A 19,843-nucleotide genomic window follows, 5' to 3' on the forward strand; every position below is an offset into this window, starting at 1 on the left:
TTTTCACTTCATTTTCATACATTGCAATTTCATACTGAGGGTTGAAATTATTTATGTTGGTTAATTTATTTGCACATCACATCAGCAGTAAGAATCCGAAGGTCCGATTAGAATTCACAAAGAAATACAGAGATGAGCCGCGATAGTTAAAGAACCAAGATTTAAAAAAAAAGTGGTGAAAGAAAAGGTTATAAAGTCAAAGCTGAAATTCTGGTCTATTGTTTTTGATCTTAAACCAAATGTTTTTGAATTAGTTGATGTATTAAAAGGTAGAAACTATTTGACATAACTCACAAGAATCAGCAAATTTAACAGGGGGTGTAAATCTCTTATACACACAAACAACCAAGTCTGATCAGTCGCTCTCACTCTCACGCTCTGAATCCCTGTAGCAGCCTTCTTCTCCTGTGCTCCCCACGAACCAACATCCTGAAAGCAGGAATAATAATAATAATAATAATAATAATAAAAAACTATTTTACATCTATATATGGGGTAAAGTCTTTTTACGGAACAAACACATCAGCTATAATACCTAAGAACAATTTTTTTCTATTCATTTATTTTTTATTATTATATTCTCTATCTGTAACACAGAATCATAAAGAGATCCAGAATAAATAGATAAATATATGAAAAACATGTCTACATTTATTTTTTTTAAGCCTTTTTCTAAAAGACTTGACAACGTTATCATATTCACCTGACTACTCCCCATATATGCTGTATATATTATATTATATATATTTATACTGTGTATTTATGCAGCACTAAAACTTACCATTTGAGGGAGAAATTTCTTCATCTCCAATGTGGTCAAAATCATAGCTTACAAAAGCACTCTGTTGAAAAGTTAATAATTAGAAAAATGTTATTCAGTCTGCAGACCATCAGCACACAGGATTGTTTAGTTCCATCAAGATCAGCAGCTTCTGAAATACTCACACCAGCCATTCTGTTAAGGACGACTGAAACTAAATGGGGAAGTCGTGGTTAGGGAGTTTGACTCCTAACCCTAAGGTTGTGGCTTCGAGTCTCGGGCCGGCAATACCAGCATAAATGGCTGCCCACTGCTCCGGGTGTGTGTTCACGGTGTGTGTGTGTTCACTGCTGTGTGTGTGCACTTTGGATGGGTTAAATGCAGAGAATGAATTCTGAGTATGGGTCACTGTACTTAGCCGTATGTCACGTCACGTCACGTCACGTCACGTCACGTCACGTCAACTAAAATCTACAAATGTTTGTGCCTCTAAACAAAATGAGTAATATCATTAGTAAATATTAATGACTGAAGGATGAATGGAACTTCAGAAGGACTTTTTAAACTCACCTTGTATTTAAGCAGTGACTTCCACTCTCCTTTCTCTTTCTTCACCAGTTTGATTACTGGTTCACTGCACTCCATTTTCCATGTGCATTGTTCTGTGCTGATGTCACCGTGTAGCTCCAGACTGACACAGTAATGGCGGCTGTTTACATATGCACTGGAATGGGGAGAAATACCCTAATAAATACAACTAGAATATTATTAAATGAAGCCAGACAAATTCACTACCACATAATACTCCCGATGTAGTATTTAAGGTGTGCACTGACCTGTAAATCACTCTGTCAGAGAAGAACTCACACTTCTGCATCATGGGGTTGTTAAGTTTGATTTTCAGGGTAACTGATTGTTCTTCTTCAAACCACTTAATCTGTGGCTGAAGACTAAAGCATGTAAAAAAAAAAAGAGGACAAAAAAAAATTGCTAATACTGAATATTGCTATTCATCTTTAAAACCTGATAAATTTCTTCACCTTGTTAAATGTCTGACATTAAAAGAAAAAACATACCTTTTTGGTACAACAATATTCTGTGTATGGCCAGAGAGCAGGACCTCGTCTTTGATCCTATGGTTATCTGTTAAAGTTTTTTTTAAATATTCATGATCATCGGTAATGATCTAAAACATAATTATCATGATTCAGTCATAAGTATTAACTTTTAAACCTGCCTTCATCTGTGTTGTTAGAAAGAGCAGGAGTCCAGTTCTGAGCTACAGATTCAGCAGATCTACAGTAAATGAGCATGAAGTGTGAATAATTATAAAGTATTATACAAAATCTAAAGGTAAAACTGGCACCGTGTCCTGAAGGAAAATGAAAGTCATGTGATTTATTACTTAAATGGACATATATTTTGAAGCAAGTCAGTTCCAGATACTTTACTCACTTAACCCCGTGTTCAGCATCTAGCCAGGCTTTCAAAGAGACCTTACTTTGTCCTCTATTAGGTTCAGTGATCTGGGATGTGTTTTGAAAGGGTTCACAGGATTCAGCTTTCACCCGACTGGCCAGAGCTTCTGCAGCAGCCTGAACCGTCCGTTCCAGAGACGACATCTCACTCTCACAGCTGATAGACCAATTTCAGAATCAAGAACACAAAAGCTGTTAATTATATCATCACTGTCGGGCGGAAACCTCGTATGTCCAAATTTTGTCAATGTCATATTTTTTCACATATCGATGCTATTGATCAGTCCCCACGTGGGTCTGTTATTTTTATAAGTTATTAACCAATCTAAAGTCTTGAAAATAGCTTGAGCGCAAATCTCATAACTCCATTGGACACTTCAACTGTCCACCTCTTCCTCACTCCGTGGGAGAGCTTCACGTCATATTTCTCCTCAAGAAGAGTCGCAACGAATCAACACGTCTTCTGAGGTAAATGTCTTCAAAACACTGGGCTCAAAGAAAAAAAAATCTTGACCCCCGCAAGTTCTGGTGCTCGTCTGAGGACAGGAATTTAGCGCAAGACAATCCACTGTAACGCGGACTAAACCCTGTGTACTGCAGATAAGGTACGGCGTTTTTTTTTTATTTCCTGGAAAATAACGGTTTTGGAGATACGAGGATTCCGCCTGACAGCGAAGATATAAAACTTAAAGACAGTGTAAATTCTGAAGTGGCACAAAAGGAACGCATTCTCCCTATTGTCAGGAACTAAGAGTTGGAATGGCAACAAAGCCACAGTCGTCTGACCACGAGTCAAAAGAGGGCAAAAGAGGCAGCGATCTCTAGGTAGTTCATGAACAGTTAGTGCTTTTATTGGCACAGAATGAAAAGCATCTCAAAACGATCAGATGGCTTTACCTGTTTTGGAGGAAGTACACATCAGCCCTCGTTCCCCTGCTTATTAGCTGTTGTTTACAGACATCTAACTAATGAGTGAAAATTGGCAAGCGAGCAAATTGGGAGAAATATCTATTAGGAAATTTTTCTTCAACACATTTCTAAGCAGGATTTTGGTTTTGTCCATCAGAATTTGATTGGTTATCAAAAGTCTAGGTTTCTGTAAGATACGTTTGTGCTAATGACGGCTCACAGCAATCACAGTGATATACGTAGGTTTATTAACTGAATGATGTCACCGTGAGTGATGGAGGGATCGTAACATTCCTCCTACCGATTTTGGTTACAGGTTACAGAAGGCTGTGGCAGTGTCACAATTCAAACTCGCCGTATTGTCATCCATCTGCGTGTGTTTGTGAATGTGTGACATTCATCTAATCCTTGGTATGTGGTTATGGATCACACCAAGCAGACAGAGACAGAAATAGAATCTGGAGGAAAATGAAAGCTAATAAATTACCCATTGCTGTCACTGAGCAGCGCTACATCAGAGGCCTCGTCTCTCTGACACAGTGATCGCAGCAGCTCTAGATGCTGAGGGTTTGCGGTGCCCATTCCAGTGGCCACAATCTCCGCATGGACGTTATACTCGTTTATGAAGATCTTCATACCTGGCATACGCGTCATGCACACCTGTTGACAAGTTAGTTGTCTATAAGAAGTACAAAACTTAAAAAATATCATACAACATTTTTATGAAAACGTTATAAATACTAAATCCTACCATCGGATCGACCCACACAGTGTTGCCCAGACACATCACCACCTTGGCGTGATGTATTTTTCCTTTGATTTTCTGACTGATCGCTCTGGTAACCTGTCAAAAATACAGTGAAGAAACACTTTCTATCAAAACTAAATTAAGGACAGGTAATGATTTGGGACGGGACAAACAGTAGATCGGGGGGATGAACGAAAAACCTGGTCCAAACACTTGAGGTGTCAGTATTTAAACACTGTAATCACAAGTCAAGTATTATTATTTGTTGTGCACAAACATCCACATAAAGTGAAAAACTCCATCAAAAACAAGGGAAACAAACAATTGTGTCTTTTCATTTATTTTTAAGTAACAGTAACTAAACCAGACAATAGAGGACTGTGCTGTGTTTAATAGTTTATTATCTGTCACACACTTACATGTGAAGCCAGTGACAGAATAAAGAAACTGATACCTGATTACACTTAATCTTCTAGTTGGTTAATCAAATATCAGTTTATTCAGTCAGATAACTGAATATTCAAATAAGTGCAGAAGACAGATCACTAGTCAGAATTTATACAATTCTGTAAAGTCACCTTTGGGTTCCAGTCCATCTCTCCATCAATGGGTTGAGTCCTGCACAGGATGACTTCAACAGCCTGACCAGGTAAGCTGTGAAACTGTGAGGGAAGCTGCAGAAGCTGATGTGACTTCACTTCCTGTGTATGTCCTACATCCACAAACCGAGCTGTGACGCTGTTAAACAGTCGATCTCCTTTCTCTGGCACTTTGGTCACACACACCCTGACACACAAACAGTCCACCTTCTGTAATTATGCTTAATTCGTGGCATGTGTGTGTAAATAGTCCTGTTTATGAGGTAAAATGCTTAGTATTTATCTATAATCATTAAAACTTCTGGTCTTATAGATTTTGTAGAACCTGTTTTAAACCCTTTAATCATTTTGTGCAGAGAAGAAAAAAATGCCTTCTTTCATTCTTTTGTTTCAGAGGAACACAGACGATAACGATCCTTTGTTTCCTGTTAGAACACCAGAGCAGAAGAAACTGGCAGGTACAAAGTGTGTATTTACGATGATGGCACATTTACTCCTAGCTTTAAAGAAGACAACACACAACCAGACATGTTGCACTACATACAACAATCTGTATCAGACAGCAGCAGGAGGCACTAATTCACTGGGGCCGCTAACACAGGTGAAAAAAATCAAGCTTGTTCAGCTCAAATCCCATAATCAATTAACCTGTGGGCCCCAAGATTTGTGGTTCTACAGGCGATTGGAGGACAATCAGGTCCCCGAGTCCCCTGACTTAAAGAGAAGTGTAACATTGTGGGGACATTTTGAAGGCTAACTTCTATTTTAAAACTAAAGAGAAACTGAACTCTACTTACCGATGATATTCATCCTCTTCCTGCACTCCATAAAAACCTCCCTCCACCACTTCCTTTGCACAAAGTCTCTCTTTAGCATAGTGTGACTTCATCTCAGCAACAAGTTTCTCATAACTGTTCTCTTTCTGGTCCACAATACGTCCATAATACACGTTCGCGGTCTTGATGTAAAGAGGCAACACCTTTAGGGGGAATCAACAAAAAAATATGTTAGTACTCCATCATGCTAGCAGTCCTGATGGGTTAAAAATAAAATGTGATTAAAGTTCTCTTGCATTATACAGTATATTGTACCAGAGAAGAAACCCAGTTAAAGCTAACAGTTAACTCACCAAAACAGTACCAGAGTCTGGGTGTTGGGGACAATCAAGAATTTTGTTGATTGTGTGTCTGTCTGGGCAACTTGTGATGTCTCTACATACCAAAAAATATATACATTATGGTGTAACCTGTGTGTAGCTCTGTGTGTGATTCTTTTTATAATGCAAACAAACTGGAAAGATGCAAAAGATGCTCACACACACACACACACACACACACACACACACACACACACACACACACACACACAAACACACAGTAGTAAATTGTAGTATAAAGACCTGCAGAAGCCCAGGCTCTTCAGATAGCTGCAGAGACCACGATCAGCTTTCAGGTTCTCCTTGGCCTGCTGGATGCCATGAGCAAACTGCAGAAGCTCTGGTGGCAGTGGAGTGTCTGTACGCTTCAGGTAGCGCAGCACCCCAGACACCTGACGAGAATTCTGCTCTGACAGCAGCAACACAGAACGCACCGCAGAAGACGAGGCCTCAGAGTGATTCTGACCAAACACAGATTACACACATGCACAAAAAATATGTTCATACACATTCGTAAATAAGCGAAAATGCATATATAAAAAAATTAAGCAAAGACAAAATGGTTGCTGGATGACAAGTCAATTAAACTTCGTCATTCAATTAAACTGGGCTCCTCGTAGTGCATGACTCCGGCCTCACGTGGCCAGAGCGAGTAGGCAGTTATGACAAAGGTATAAATGCCACATACTGGCCCTCAAGTCCCACAGACCTGAATATAACTCAGAACCTCTAGCACATTATGGGAACTCACACGTGAACTCACTGATGCCCTGATCCAGGTCTGGGAGGAGATTCCTCAAGACACTATCCACCATCTCACCTGTAGCATGCCCAGATGTTGTCGGGAGTGCATACAGGCATGTGGGGGCAACACACACTACTGACTTACACCGTGAGTTGGATCAGCCTGTAGTTTCAATTTTTAACTGATTTTCAATGGGTTGATGATTCTTATTTCCACTGATCATTGTTCTCAAAAACATTAAACATATAAATATAAAAGTATAGGATTTTCAACCTGAATATTTAGTTTGAGATCCAATGAGTGTTTACTCATATTACTTGTATAATAAAAGACATACGATCATTTCTTTAATGACTAGAGTCAAGCCTTTTGTCAAAGAGTTAAAAAATAACAAAAAGAAAGATTACACGATTAATACCTTATAGGAGAGATTCCGAAAGTTCTCAACCATGCACAACATGCGTTTCCCAAACAGTTTAGGGGAACTGGGGAAACCATAGTGCAACACGCACGTGGCATCCCTGATACCAAGGGCCTTTAAACAGTCATTGGTGGTCACTGGAGATCAAACACAAAGTGAAAGCACTGAGAGAGTCTTTATAATATAAATTATAGGTCAAATAACACATTACATTTGGACATGTACACATACCCAATATAACCTGTGTGCCTGGTCCAATGTCTTTTCTCCACTGTTCAATCACAGCATCAAACTGGTAGGTGAGACCCTCGTGGACTTTGAGAGCGAACGCTGCTGTGTTGCTGACAGCCTAATATACAGTGATACATAACAGACTGTTAGTGCTGGAACCTCTTGGACATTATCGTGACACTTGTTATTCCCATCCACTAGATAAGACGGAATTTAAATAAATTGTAAGTCACTCTGGATAAAGGAGTCTGCTAAATTACAGAAATGATAAGGAGTAAAATGATGGCAAGACAGAAAACTGGGTGTTGATTAATAGGTACCTTGTACACGTGCTCTACCTCCTCTGCTGAGTTAGTGATGAAAAGCGTTTTCTGGGGAACAGAAGGGCTGAAGTCCAAAGAGCCGAGCAGCACCGAGGTCTTATTACAGTCCAGACACATGAGTATTGTCTGTAGCCAACAAACAGGAATTAAAACTAACACTAAACATATAGAAGGTTAACATATTAAAGCTTCTAAGCTACTACCTAGTTGCAGATATTTATAATTAGGTTAGAGAGAATACAGATCCAAATATCTAGAGTTTACTGTACCAGCCTAGTAAAAAAGAGCATTTGCTGCACATTTAGTACATCATCCAACCATTTCTGCATGACCAAGACCCTGTCAATTTCCTGATTTGCAGTGCACGTGTCATCTGATATACTACTGATAGTTTATTATAGTACAGTGATACCTCGAGATACGAGTTTAATTTGTTCCGTGACCTTGCTTGTATCTCAAATTGCTCGTATCTCAAATTGCTCGTATCTCAAAGCAGTTTTCCCTGTTTAAATTAATTGAAATCCCATGAATCCATTCCAGCTCACAAAATTCCACTCCAGTTGTTTTGTGTTTTGAACATGAAAATTGTACAGTACTGTATTTATAAATGACAAATATTGTGTAAAAACATCTAGTAATAAAAGTGTTAAAAAAACTGGTTTTACTTTACGGAAGATGCGCACAGAGGTTGAGGGAGGAGTAAACAGGTGGAGGAGTAAACAGGTGGAGGAGTAAACAGGCGGAGGAGTAAACAGGCGGAGGAGTAAACAGGCGGAGGAGTTAGGAGGAATTACACTTTCACTTTCGTTTACTTACTCACTACTGTACACTCTTAATGCTACTTTACACGTAAATGGAACTTAACTAAACTTCATTTAGAGCGCGGAGAGCAGCAACTAGTAAATAGAATAGACCTCCGTATAACAGAACCATTAATCATGCATAGAGTTAAAAATAGGAAAGGAAAATAATAAATGAATATATAAATAATTAAATAAATTAGAGAGAGAGAGAGAGAGAGAGAGAGAGAGAGAGAGAGAGAGAGAGAGAAAAATATGTGGAGATTTATGAAGTAAACTGGTACAACGAACACGGGTTCCGGCTCGGTGGAGTCGGGGTTGGAGGAGGGAGTTTAGATCGCAGCAGCAGCAAAGCGCTAGAAAGCGGCTCTATGAATGGGAATTTAAATGGTCGGTAATATGGTTATTACCGTGCATGCTTGCTTACCTGATGCACGCTTGACGACGTGACCTGCCAGAACTAATGCGATGCTTGATTTCTCTTAACTGAACTTAATTGCTACAATTTCTGTTTTCTTTACATTAATTTTGCTAAATTTTCTTCATCGCTTTTCTCTTCACTTGTTTTTGCCTTTTTTGTCACTTTTCCTCACTAACATCTGCAGGTCGTTTTAATAAAAACCTGTCCGGTCGGCATATCAGACACGGTGTAGTCGCACAAGTAAAATTTTTAACAGACTTCCTTACTTTGAGGATGGTGTTTATTTGGTCATGTGGTGTTTTCTTTATTGGTGTTATGGACAAAAAGTCTTTGCATTAAGATCCGAATTTAAACCAAATAAAAATTGGATTCAGGGCTTTTGGAAAGACAAATATAGTTTAATCTGACCATCATTTCTGTGCCCTCTCATACAGCGTGACCCCTCACTAACCTGTTGAACCCCACCGTATAAAGCTGCTTCTTCCGGCACGGTGATAATGATGCAGGGATTAACCATGTGATTCCGGACCACAGTCGTCAGCTCCTGACACCAATGACTGCCTACAGCAATAAGCTGCTGTGCACACACAGTTCTCTCCTCTCTGGACACCACTTTCTGATAATGTTGTAAGATGGCAGTCATCTTTAAATAAAGAGAAGGGGAAAAATTATCTTTTTTTTAAACATCTCTATTTGAGAAAGCTTCTATTCATTTTTTCCCTTCTCACCTGTTCAGGAGCTCTTGAGAAGAGATTATGAGCCTCATCCAAAATCAGGTGACAGAGCCTATGAAAGTAGAAGAACTGCACCTCCAGTAACCTGGCCAGGCTAAACGGGGTGGTGACCAGCAGCTGACCTAAAAAACACAACATGAAGTCAACTAGATTTATGCCACTTTCAGCATTTGTTAAAACCAGTATGATGTTAATGTATGTTTAAGTTTTTAGTATTTTGTGTGTGTGTGTGTGTGTGTGTGTGAGTGTGTGTGTGTATGTGTGTGTGTGTGTATGTACGTGTATGTGTGCGTGTGTATGTATGTTGTGTGTATGTGTGTGTGTGTGTGTGTGAGTGTATGTGTGTATGTGTGTGTGTGTGTGTGCGTGTGTATGTATGTGTATGTGTGTATGCATGTGTGTGTGTGAGTGTGTGTATATATGTGTGTATGTGTGTGTGTATGTATGTGTTTGTGTGTATGTGTACGTGTGTGTATGTGTGTGTATATATTTATGAGTGTGTGTGTGTATGTATGTGTGTGTATGTGTGTGTGTATGTGTGTGTATGTGTGTGTGTATGTATGTGTGTGTGTGTGCGTGTGCGTGTGTGTATGTATGTGTGTGTGTGTGTGTGGGTGTGTGCATGTGCGTGTGTGTGTATATGTGTGTATGTGTGTATGTGTGTGTGTGTATGTGTGTGTGTATGTGTGTGTATGTGTGTGTGTATGTATGTGTGTGTGTGCGCGTGTGTGTGTGCGCGTGTGTGTGTATGTGTGTGTATGTATGTGTGTGTGTGTGTGTGGGTGTGTGCATGTGCGTGTGTGTGTATGTGTGTGTATGTGTGTATGTGTGTGTGTGTATGTGTGTGTGTATGTGTGTGTATGTGTGTGTGTATGTATGTGTGTGTGTGCGCGTGTGTGTGTGCGCGTGTGTGTGTATGTGTGTGTATGTATGTGTGTGTGTGGGTGTGGGTGTGTGCATGTGCGTGTGTGTGTATGTGTGTGGGTGTGTGCATGTGCGTGTGTGTGTGTGTGTGTGTATGTGTGTGTATGTGTGCGTGTGTGTGTGTATGTGTGTGTATGTGTGTATGTGTGTGTGGTCTTTCCTTTGTTGTTGTTTCACTTCTTTATATCTGGATGTACAGCACTTTGGTGTGTAAAATGTGCTTTAGTAATAAAATAAACAGTAATGTGGCTCACAGTTGTTTGGAATCTTGGTTTGTTTGGCCTCATTCTCACTTAGTCCAACCAGTACAGCGGCGGGATGAAGATTCACCGCTGCCCGACTTTCCTTTAACAGCTCCAGCACGGACTCCACCTTTTCCCAACCTGGACAAACGATCACTGCTATGGGCTGAAAAATGAAGAAGAGAGAGAGTGATGAATGTATAGAACATCTATAAGGTATAATTATGTGTACTATAAAAAAATGTAACCAACTTCCTGACAAAACATGGATTTAACATCTAGACATAAATAAGATTATTGGGGCTTAGTGGAGGACACGGAATGGTCCAGAGATTAGAGACGTCTTCTTGTGTCTGTCTCTTACCCCAGTGTGTGCAGTGAGGGCACTGAACAAAGAGGCCAACTGGAGCTGAGCTAGCAGAGGTGGGATGTAGGACAGTGGGTCATCTCCACAGTGGCTTATCAGCACCGTATCACAGCCTCGTGCCACTGAAGGCCAGCAGTAACTCTCAGCCAGGCCTGGGCCTGTATACTTTCTTCTCATCAAGTACTAACCACAAACACACACAAAATCCACACTTAAAGGTGGGGTCTCCGATGTTTGAGAAATGCTTCAGAAAACTGAGTCGGGACGACAAACTAAACAAAAAACAAAACTAACGTGTAGCCAATTAGCAGAAAGGGGCGTGTCTTGTCAATATGGGCGGAGAGTGTTCAGTGCGCATGTGTGACATTAGCAGAAAGCGGTTTTAACATTGACATGGAGGATAAAAACAAAGAAAGAAAGTGAAGAAAGTCTTACGATAAGGTAAGAAGTAGGACGTGTTAATATAGGATCAGCTTTCCAGCGCTGGAGAGAACTGAAGGAGCAGGAAGTTGGTCACATTCACAGATTGGAGTTTCCTGAGTCAATAACTCCTGAGCTAAACGCTGTTACTACACAAATAACACCTCTTTTCTATCGTAGTAATGTAGAGACGCAGCTACAACCGTGTTTTGTGTAGTAACAGCGTTTAGCTCAGGAGTTATTGACTCGGGAAACTCCAATCTGTGAATATGTGACCAACTTTACTTAAGACGCCGAGGCGCTTTTTTCCTTCTCGATAGGTGAGTAACGTTGGTTTTGTTTTGTTACACAGAACTAATATATGTCTTTGTCCTTTACATGATTATGCTTGTGTGTCATTTTAACCCATTGCCTGGGTTACGTATGTACGTGTGGGCGGAGCTATTGATACAGGGGTGGGACCCATTTGGGTTAGGGGCGTGTTTGTTTTGGTGATTTCAAATGTCAACATTGGCTTTCAAACAACAGAGACCTCACCTTTAATACTTATTTGCTTGCTAGTTTGCTTGAAAAAAAAAAAAAAGATTTAAAAAGTCATTAATTATATCCCTTCATTTTAAAGTGGCCAGTAGACAAAATATTTTGATGACAATCATTCCAGAGACAGACACAGAATGCAGCAGGATGGTGATCACCTTTTGGAAATGCTCAGTGATTGGAGCCTGGGTCAGGGATCTACAGGGGTTAATAGTGACAGATGAGTGCACCAAAACTCCACTCTGGCTGGTTTCACAGCATGCAGTCTGAAACACACCAAGCAGAGCATTTACAGCAGGACATCACATAGAATACCAAAAACAACAGTTAGTTCTAAAAACACCTATCCACTATGTGCAGGAGAACTTCCCCTATTGGCCAAGAGAAACCAGAAGACAGATTTGTAATCCCATGAAAGCAATAACCATGAAAGGGGAGCTGTGGATCTTTATATCGTGTTAAACAATAGAATAATTTCTCAAAATTATATTCATCAAAATAATGAATATTCATAATGGTACATAAAGGGCATATAAAAGTTTCTACAGCTATTTCTTATTCTTCACACAGAAACAAATTCTCCAACACTTACATTATCGTCAAGAGATTCGGAGTCTGAAATTATCGGATCTGGGTTCAGCAACTGTCGCAATCTGCACACAAATTTATACTCAGAAACAAATCGATAAGATTTCTGAGGTGAGTAAATGAATGAGGAGATGAAGATGACCCACCTGGCACAGGTAACCTGCTCTTTGGTTCTTGTCTCTGGAGTGAGAGCTGGTTCTCTTTGCACTGTGGGGATGAAGCTTGTACTACTGCAAGTGAGCCACACAAGCAAGTCAGTAAATACTTCCAGCTCACCACTAAGCAATACCACGACTGAGGAGCCCTTGAGCAAGGCACCGAACCCCCCCCAACTGCTCCCCGGGCACCGCAGCATAAATGTCTGCTCACTGATCCGGGTGTGTGTGTGTGTTCACTGTGTGTGTGTGTGTTCACTGCTGTGTGTGTGCACTTTGGATGGGTTAAATGCAGAGCACAAATTCTGAGTATGGGTCACCGTACTTGGCCGTATGTCACGTCACTTTCACTTAATCTGGGAAGTCTGCTCAGTTGATGTTGGTTGTTGCCATGTGCTGCTTTCAGTGAACTCGTCGTGCTCAGATTTCTTAAACTATTACAGTATTTAAACAGTATGATTAACAGTGACTGACCTGAGAACAGTACAACACATTATCACATGGCATCAGGTTTTGATGTAGGAGAATTTGATGATTATGATTATGAGTAAAGCTCAGTATCAGACCAAATACCTGACTACATTATCAGAATCAACACATCAGTCATTTTTGCGAGTTCACAGATGTTTTAACACACAAACAAAAATCATCATGAAATGATCAAAAGTCTCGTTTTTATCACCTGAAGTCATTCTGTATCTCTGCTGTTTCATCACAAATGCTTGAAGTCTTCTGATTATCGTCAGTCTCATCACGCTGAAATACACTTTTGCATGTTAATGTTATGTTATGTTTATAATGTGAAGGTATTAAAGATATCATAGACAGTTAATATATATATAGTTTTAAACTTGGTCAAAAGGCAAAAACATGAAAGTCTTACGTTGGCACTCAAGTCTGAATTTGAGAAGGGGTTCAAAAACTTCAGAAATCTGTTGTAAAGGAGACCGAACTTCTATGAGTCAGCGATCAAAACCAAACAAACATTATGTGTGACTAAAAATACATCACCTTACCTAATCAAGTCTAGATTTTCAGACAACTGCTCTGCAAGGGCACATTCTGTATTCTCTCTGTTTGATTCTTCAAAGTCCCTGAAATATAAACGCATTTATGAATTTATTAAAGTTTTTATAGCACCGTCGGTATTTGCTTAGCTTGACATTCACTGAAACGAATGAGGCACCAATTCTGTCCGGGGGGGGGGGATACACCTTTAATGTGCAAAAGAGGTAGGATGTAAGAGCGAGTGACGAGAGAGGGAAGTCGAGTGACAGAGATGTTGAGGTGTGTGAAAGAGAGAGTGAGGGAGAGAGAGAGAGGGAGAGAGAAAGAGAGAGCGAGAAAGAGAGAGGGAGAGGGAGAGAGGGAGAGGGAGAGAGGGAGAGGGAGAGAGGGAGAAAGAAAGAAAGAGAGAGAGAGAGAGAGAGAGAGAGAGAGAGAGAGAGAGAGAGAGAGAGAGAGAAAGAGAGAGAGAGAGGAGAGAGAGAGAGAGAGAGAGAGAGAGAAAGAGAGAGAGAGAGGAGAGAGAGAGAGAGAGAGAAAGAAAGAAAGAAAGAAAGAAGGAGAAAGAGAAAGAGAGAGAGGAGAGAGAGAGAGAGAGAGAGAGAGAGAGAGAGAGAGAGAGAGAGAGAGGATGAACACTCATATACAGCCCCCACTGTTACAACAGCAAGGCCAGTTCTTCTGTTTGTGCTGAACACCAAACACATCGAGGCTTTCAGGTTAATGATGTTATTGACTGTTGTTTTGGGGTTTTTCTCCACAGTCCTCACAATGTTTTGGTCATCAGCTGTCGTTGTTTTGTTCCACGCTGGCTGAGACACATCACCACTAATCATGACTCTTGGATTTGTATGAATAATGACCAACTCTTCCCTGCTGAGGCCGAATGTATTAACACTTAACACTTAACACTTTGTCACTACTCAGAGAACATTCCCAATGTTGTTGAGATCGGTGTATTCACTGTCTTCATTACGGTCATGACTTTCATCAGATGTCTGCTAGTTAATCTGCTGATGTCTTGTTTGAGTTTACAAAAATAATTTAAATATAATTTGCTGATTGAAGGCTTGAACATTTGGAATTTGTTCTGCATTTGTTCTGCATAGCTACTGCTATAATCACCCTTCATGACCTTGATTTATGTTGAATAAGCTTGATCTGAAATACTTCAATATTTACTCTATCCATCTTCTACATCAACTAAGATTAACTGATGAAACGTTTGTAACTCATTTAAATACAGATGAACTCTGTTGGCCATCATCTATTCTGGGAGCTGTACATGAGCAGGTGATCACTACAGCTCCAAATCTGCTCCATAACAGAACAATGCTGGTGCTTAAAGAACTAACTAATAAATGTAAAATCTAAAAATAATCAACATTATTAAGTAAAAAAACTCTCAAAGCTCTCACCCAAACTTTACTTCCCCTTCCTCCGTTCTCTTGGGGATGGAACTTGTGTCACATCCTTCACATACGTCTTGTCCATCAGACTTTTCTTCTTCTGGCTAAAAACAGATCACCAGATATGAGACCGACCCAAACGACTGTGACACACTGCTTACTTTACTACATCTAGAGCTGCATATTCAGTGCAGAAGAACTTACAGCAGATTCTGCTCCGTTGGGAACAAGTGACTTCACTGAAGATTTCTCATGATCTATTTCTACACAATAAATGGAGAGGGCCATGAAACACACAAACAACAACACATCAGAAATAACGAGTGTCTGAGCAGGAAAGTAGAACTTACGACGTATGAAATAATCTCTCTCGTTTTTCCAGTTTAGAAGATGTGAAGGTGCAGACGCTAACGAACAGAAGCCACTCGTTTTCAGAATGTGTTGAGGACTGCTGAAAATGTCCCAGGACAAGCTAACAGGGGATGGAACCACAAACCCACTCGGATCCCCTAAAGACTTCTCACTTGAGGAACACGCAAACCTTTTTATCACCAAATCATCATTTACACAGATCTGCAATGTAAAATGAATAAAGTGTAAAGAATAAAAATCTTGTTTAAATTTAAACAAACATCATATGACATGACAATGATTATATATGATATCAGGTACTGAGTACACACTCCTGTATTTAACATCGCATGTATTAAAAGTTTGTACTTACTAATATGGATATGTATTAAATTTATTTATTTATTTTCAATTGCTTATTTTACCAATCTTAGTTTACACTTTTTATACTTGATCAGTTTTATCCCATAGCATCAATATTTAAAGAAACAAACAGGAATGTAGATAATTAGAAGAAATTAATTATTCCACATTTACACCTGTAAATTGTTCAGGGTTCTAAATTCGCACAGCATTTAAGCCAACAGTAAAGGCTGACATTAAAAAGGTGGGTTATCAAATACTTTAGCTATGAATCTAGACAAAATCGGCTGCAGCCGAATGTCCGTGAACACAGTGATCTGTGAAGTGACCTTCATATTTCTGATGGTCAGAAACAGCTCAATAGCTGTGCAATCATCATCATGTGTTCCATAAGGAATGGCCTCCACCGATGTAGATGCTGCAAAGATGGACAAGTGGATTATAAATCCTATAAGAACATAAAATTTGAACAAGCATGAACATGCGAAGTGAATTGTGACCTTGTAGGAGATTGTGGATGTATTTAGTAGCAGAACTGTCCCACTGAGGAGATGGACTGAAAGCAGAAAGAAGGAAATCAAAGAATTTCCTGACACAATAATGAACACATTGATCTACAGATTTGTGCCTTGTGTGTATAATTTACAGTGAAAATGAAAAGCTTTCTGGACACTGTGACATCTTACACTAGCTCTGCTGTTTCACTGATGATGTGCACTTTGAGTTTCATTGGGTGAATCCGAGCTAATCTGAACCTTAACACCCGGAAAGGGAGCTGCAGGAACTTATCGAGTGGAGCCCTCACACTGCAGGACAAATGGGTGATGATGTTAAAAACACAAACTGCACTCATTATAAGGAAAATAAAAACTGCTATGTATTTTAAATTATATTTCAGCCACACAAACTATAGAGCATTGAAATGCTTACTGCGTACGACTTGTAGACACAAAACATTCACAGATCAAAACCTTCAAAGGTCGCAGTTTCCACGTACTCATCTGTGCTGACGACGACATGCTCTCCGTGGTCAACTAAGAAGCAAGTAGCCTGACTTCTTCCTGATCCCAGGAACAGAGACTCCACTTTGGCCCTACACCAGCTCTTCTTCTCTGGCCAAAACACCACACACACCTAGTGACGGAGACACAAAGACTGATTTCAGTGCGTTAAAGGAGACAAGCTGCTAAACACAGAAAATAATCACATGCAGTATTTTTACCTAAATGTATACACTGTTCATTAGTGTGCATTATACCTGTCCCTTCTCCAACGATGATGGCTTTACTTTCTTCACATCCAGGTTGACATTGTGATAGAAGAGATTCATTTTAACCTGCAGGTTCTTGTAGTCTTGAGAACTTCCAGGTCCTTTCCTAGTTTGCCCCCAAATACAATCTGGATCCACAACCTCACAAATAGAAGGAACAAGTTCTCTACTCTAGATACAACCCAAGAAAATACACTCAGACACCATTTATAAGAAACACCTAGTTTGCAGAGACACATATACCATTTTATCAAGCACTCACAAGTGCATCTGTACTCCATCTCTGGCATTGTAAAGTTAGTAAGCCTCCTTCTACCCAATCCAACAGTATTAAGGGGATCTTACCACCATAAGAACGCCACGCTGGCTTGTGAATGGTATAACATATTATTTTATATCATTACATTATCCTGCTCCTGTGCAAGTTTGTTGTTTTTCTGGAAATGGGGAAGTGACACATAGTTCATAGCAAAAAGGTCAGAAACTGTACAAAACTACATAATGCAAACTTCACTGGTTCTACATTAACACTGCACTTCATCTGGGAAACATAACAGTACAATCTGAGTGTCACACTTTCTTTTTTTCCTTATGATATCAGAATATATTTTAAATAAAACATTTGTAATGAATCTTTAAAATAGTAAAATGAGTCTCCCAAGTGGATTTGTTCAAGAGATGATGAAATAAAGGGGGGTACAGTGTCTTAGTGGTTAGCACGTTCACCTCACACCTCCAGGGTTGGGGGTTCGATTCCCACCTCCACCTTGTGTGTGTGGAGTTTGCATGTTCTCCCCGTGCCTCGGGGGTTTCCTCCGGGTACTCTGGTTTCCTCCACCGGTCCAAAGACATGCATGGTAGGTTGATTGGCATCTCTGGAAAATTGTCCGTAGTGTGTGATTGCGTGAGTGAATGGGAGTGTGTGTGTGTGCCCTGTGATGGGTTGGCACTCCGTCCAGGGTGTATCCTGCCTTGATGCCCGATGACGCCTGAGATAGACACAGGCTCCCCGTGACCCGAGATAGTTCGGATAAGCGGTAGAAAATGAATGAATGAATGAATGATGAAATAAATGTGAGTTGAATCCAAACAGTCCCCCGATAACTGGCTGTGGTTTCTGGGTGGTGGGAAGGCATGAATTACCCTGAGCTGTGAACTCACATGTGTTAGAGGGCAGTAAAAGTGTTACCCTTTGTGTTCAGCTGACTTCAGCATTAACACTGGGTGAGATCTAAGCATTGATTAATGATTTCTGTACGTCATATCTGACAGATTTATGGCTTTTCTTTGCATGAAAATGACAAATAATAAAGGTGAAGTGCGGTAATGCTGTAGGAAGAAGGATAAACTGCCTTAATAACATTCTGCATGTACAATTACATCGTATTAAATCTCTACCTTGATTATTGCCAGTTGTAACATTTCTTCAACTTCCATTTCCAAACCTGAGAATCAGAACAGAAATGAAAGAGCACATTACATCTAGTACATAAACATTTAAATATAAAAGATGTGAAATGAGTCAAATCTAACGGTGATTAGTCAGAATACACTCAGGTGTCTTCATCAACAATGGGGCAAATAAATAGCCATCTGCAAAAACCTTGACTATATGAGACTGGACTATTGTAATGCATTACTAGGTGGTTGTCCTGCATCTTTAATAAATAGGCTACAGTCAGTCCAAAATGCAGCTGCCAGAGTTCTCACTAGGACAAGAAAGTATGACCATATAACCCCAATTTTATCATCTGGCTACCTGTTAAGTTTCGAATTGATTACAAACTGCTGCTACTTACGTACAAGGCTCTTAATGGTTTAGCTCCCATGTATCTAACTAGTCTTCTAACACGTTACAATCCTTCACGCTCTCTGAGATCACAAAACTCAGGACTTCTGGTAGTTCCCAGAATATCTAAGTCTACTAAAGGTGGTAGAGCGTTTTCTTATTTAGCTCCCAAACTCTGGAATAGTCTTCCTGATAGTGTTCCAGCTCCAGTTAGACTCTGTGATACTAAAGAGAAGATGTGAACTCCATGTGATCTTTTACATCACTACAACATTTATCAGACTGTATATTTATAATCACACCCCCAGTGTCACCCAGATGAGGATGAGGTTCCCCTTTGAGTCTGGTTCCTCTCAAGGTTTCTTCCTTTACCATCTAAGGGACTTTTTCCTCCCCACAGTCACCTGAGTCACATCAGACTTGATCATTGGGGATAAATACATACTCATTTAAATATAAATCTAATATTAATCTTTATATTAATCTTTTGTTCTTTGTTTATGTTCCTGTAAAGCTGCTTTGAGACAAAGTCAAGTGTTAAAAGTGTTATACAAATAAATACGAATTGAATATATAAAGTATATAAAGTCTAAACCTTCTCTTAACGAGTTTTGTGGTCTTTCAGGAGCTAAAAACAGTAAAAGTGACATTTATAAGTTTAAAGGAGAAAAGAGTCGAGTTGTTGCTGCCATGTGACACATAAAACTTTATTTAAACACCGTCTCGTTACAAACATCACATTTATAAAACGTGTGATGACTTTTAGCTCTTTAAGGTTCAGTATAAAGTTTTATGTAAAGTGTAAAAACTCCACTTACTGAATAAACACAGGGTCTGAACATTAATGTTATACATCAAACTCCAGCAGGTTTATCTTCATACTGTGTTCATGTCTCATCACCTCCAGGACCAAACGTCTGTCTGTCTGTCTGTCTGTCTATCTATCTATCTATCTATCTGTCCGTCTATCTGTCTATCTATCTATCTATCCGTCTGTATGTCTCTCTGTCTGTCTGTCCGTCTGTCTGCGTGATACATGTGATGGTGATGATTATAAATAAATAGCAGATAAATTTATATTGTCTTCATTAATCATTA

At 39.7% G+C, this 19,843-nt stretch overlaps 1 protein-coding gene across 1 annotated transcript; it reads right to left on the reverse strand.

Annotated features, from left to right (window-relative positions):
* Nucleotides 1-314: 314 nt before the first annotated feature.
* Nucleotides 315-19,637, reverse strand: tdrd12 (tudor domain containing 12). The gene is made up of 36 exons (XM_060886283.1): nt 19,564-19,637; nt 18,355-18,401; nt 16,945-17,097; nt 16,684-16,820; nt 16,373-16,492; nt 16,187-16,242; nt 16,016-16,104; nt 15,323-15,545; nt 15,173-15,229; nt 14,982-15,066; nt 13,575-13,652; nt 13,442-13,490; nt 13,241-13,314; nt 12,550-12,633; nt 12,408-12,468; nt 11,974-12,081; nt 10,856-11,041; nt 10,504-10,657; nt 9,320-9,447; nt 9,043-9,234; nt 7,368-7,496; nt 7,048-7,165; nt 6,814-6,953; nt 5,894-6,111; nt 5,624-5,705; nt 5,292-5,473; nt 4,474-4,681; nt 3,899-3,991; nt 3,635-3,807; nt 2,216-2,395; nt 1,994-2,056; nt 1,837-1,893; nt 1,597-1,710; nt 1,331-1,484; nt 782-842; nt 315-429 (listed from the first exon to the last, which is right to left on the reverse strand). Exons 1-36 carry the CDS (start codon nt 19,598-19,600, stop codon nt 356-358), a joined length of 4,164 nt encoding a protein of 1,387 aa, XP_060742266.1. The 5' UTR covers nt 19,601-19,637; the 3' UTR covers nt 315-355.
* Nucleotides 19,638-19,843: the final 206 nt, after the last annotated feature.

Source organism: Tachysurus vachellii, chromosome 14, assembly GCF_030014155.1.
Source record: "Tachysurus vachellii isolate PV-2020 chromosome 14, HZAU_Pvac_v1, whole genome shotgun sequence".
NCBI lineage: Eukaryota > Metazoa > Chordata > Actinopteri > Siluriformes > Bagridae > Tachysurus > Tachysurus vachellii.

Coding starts and splice junctions, on each gene's coding strand:
- tdrd12 (XM_060886283.1), bottom strand. CDS start 19,600: ATGTATAACATTAATGTTCAGACCCTGTGTTTATTCA. Junction 16,821..16,944: donor CATCGTTGGAGAAGGGACAG/GTATAATGCACA, acceptor CTCCGTCACTAG/GTGTGTGTGGTGTTTTGGCC. Junction 2,396..3,634: donor CTGCTCAGTGACAGCAATGG/GTAATTTATTAG, acceptor TTGGTCTATCAG/CTGTGAGAGTGAGATGTCGT.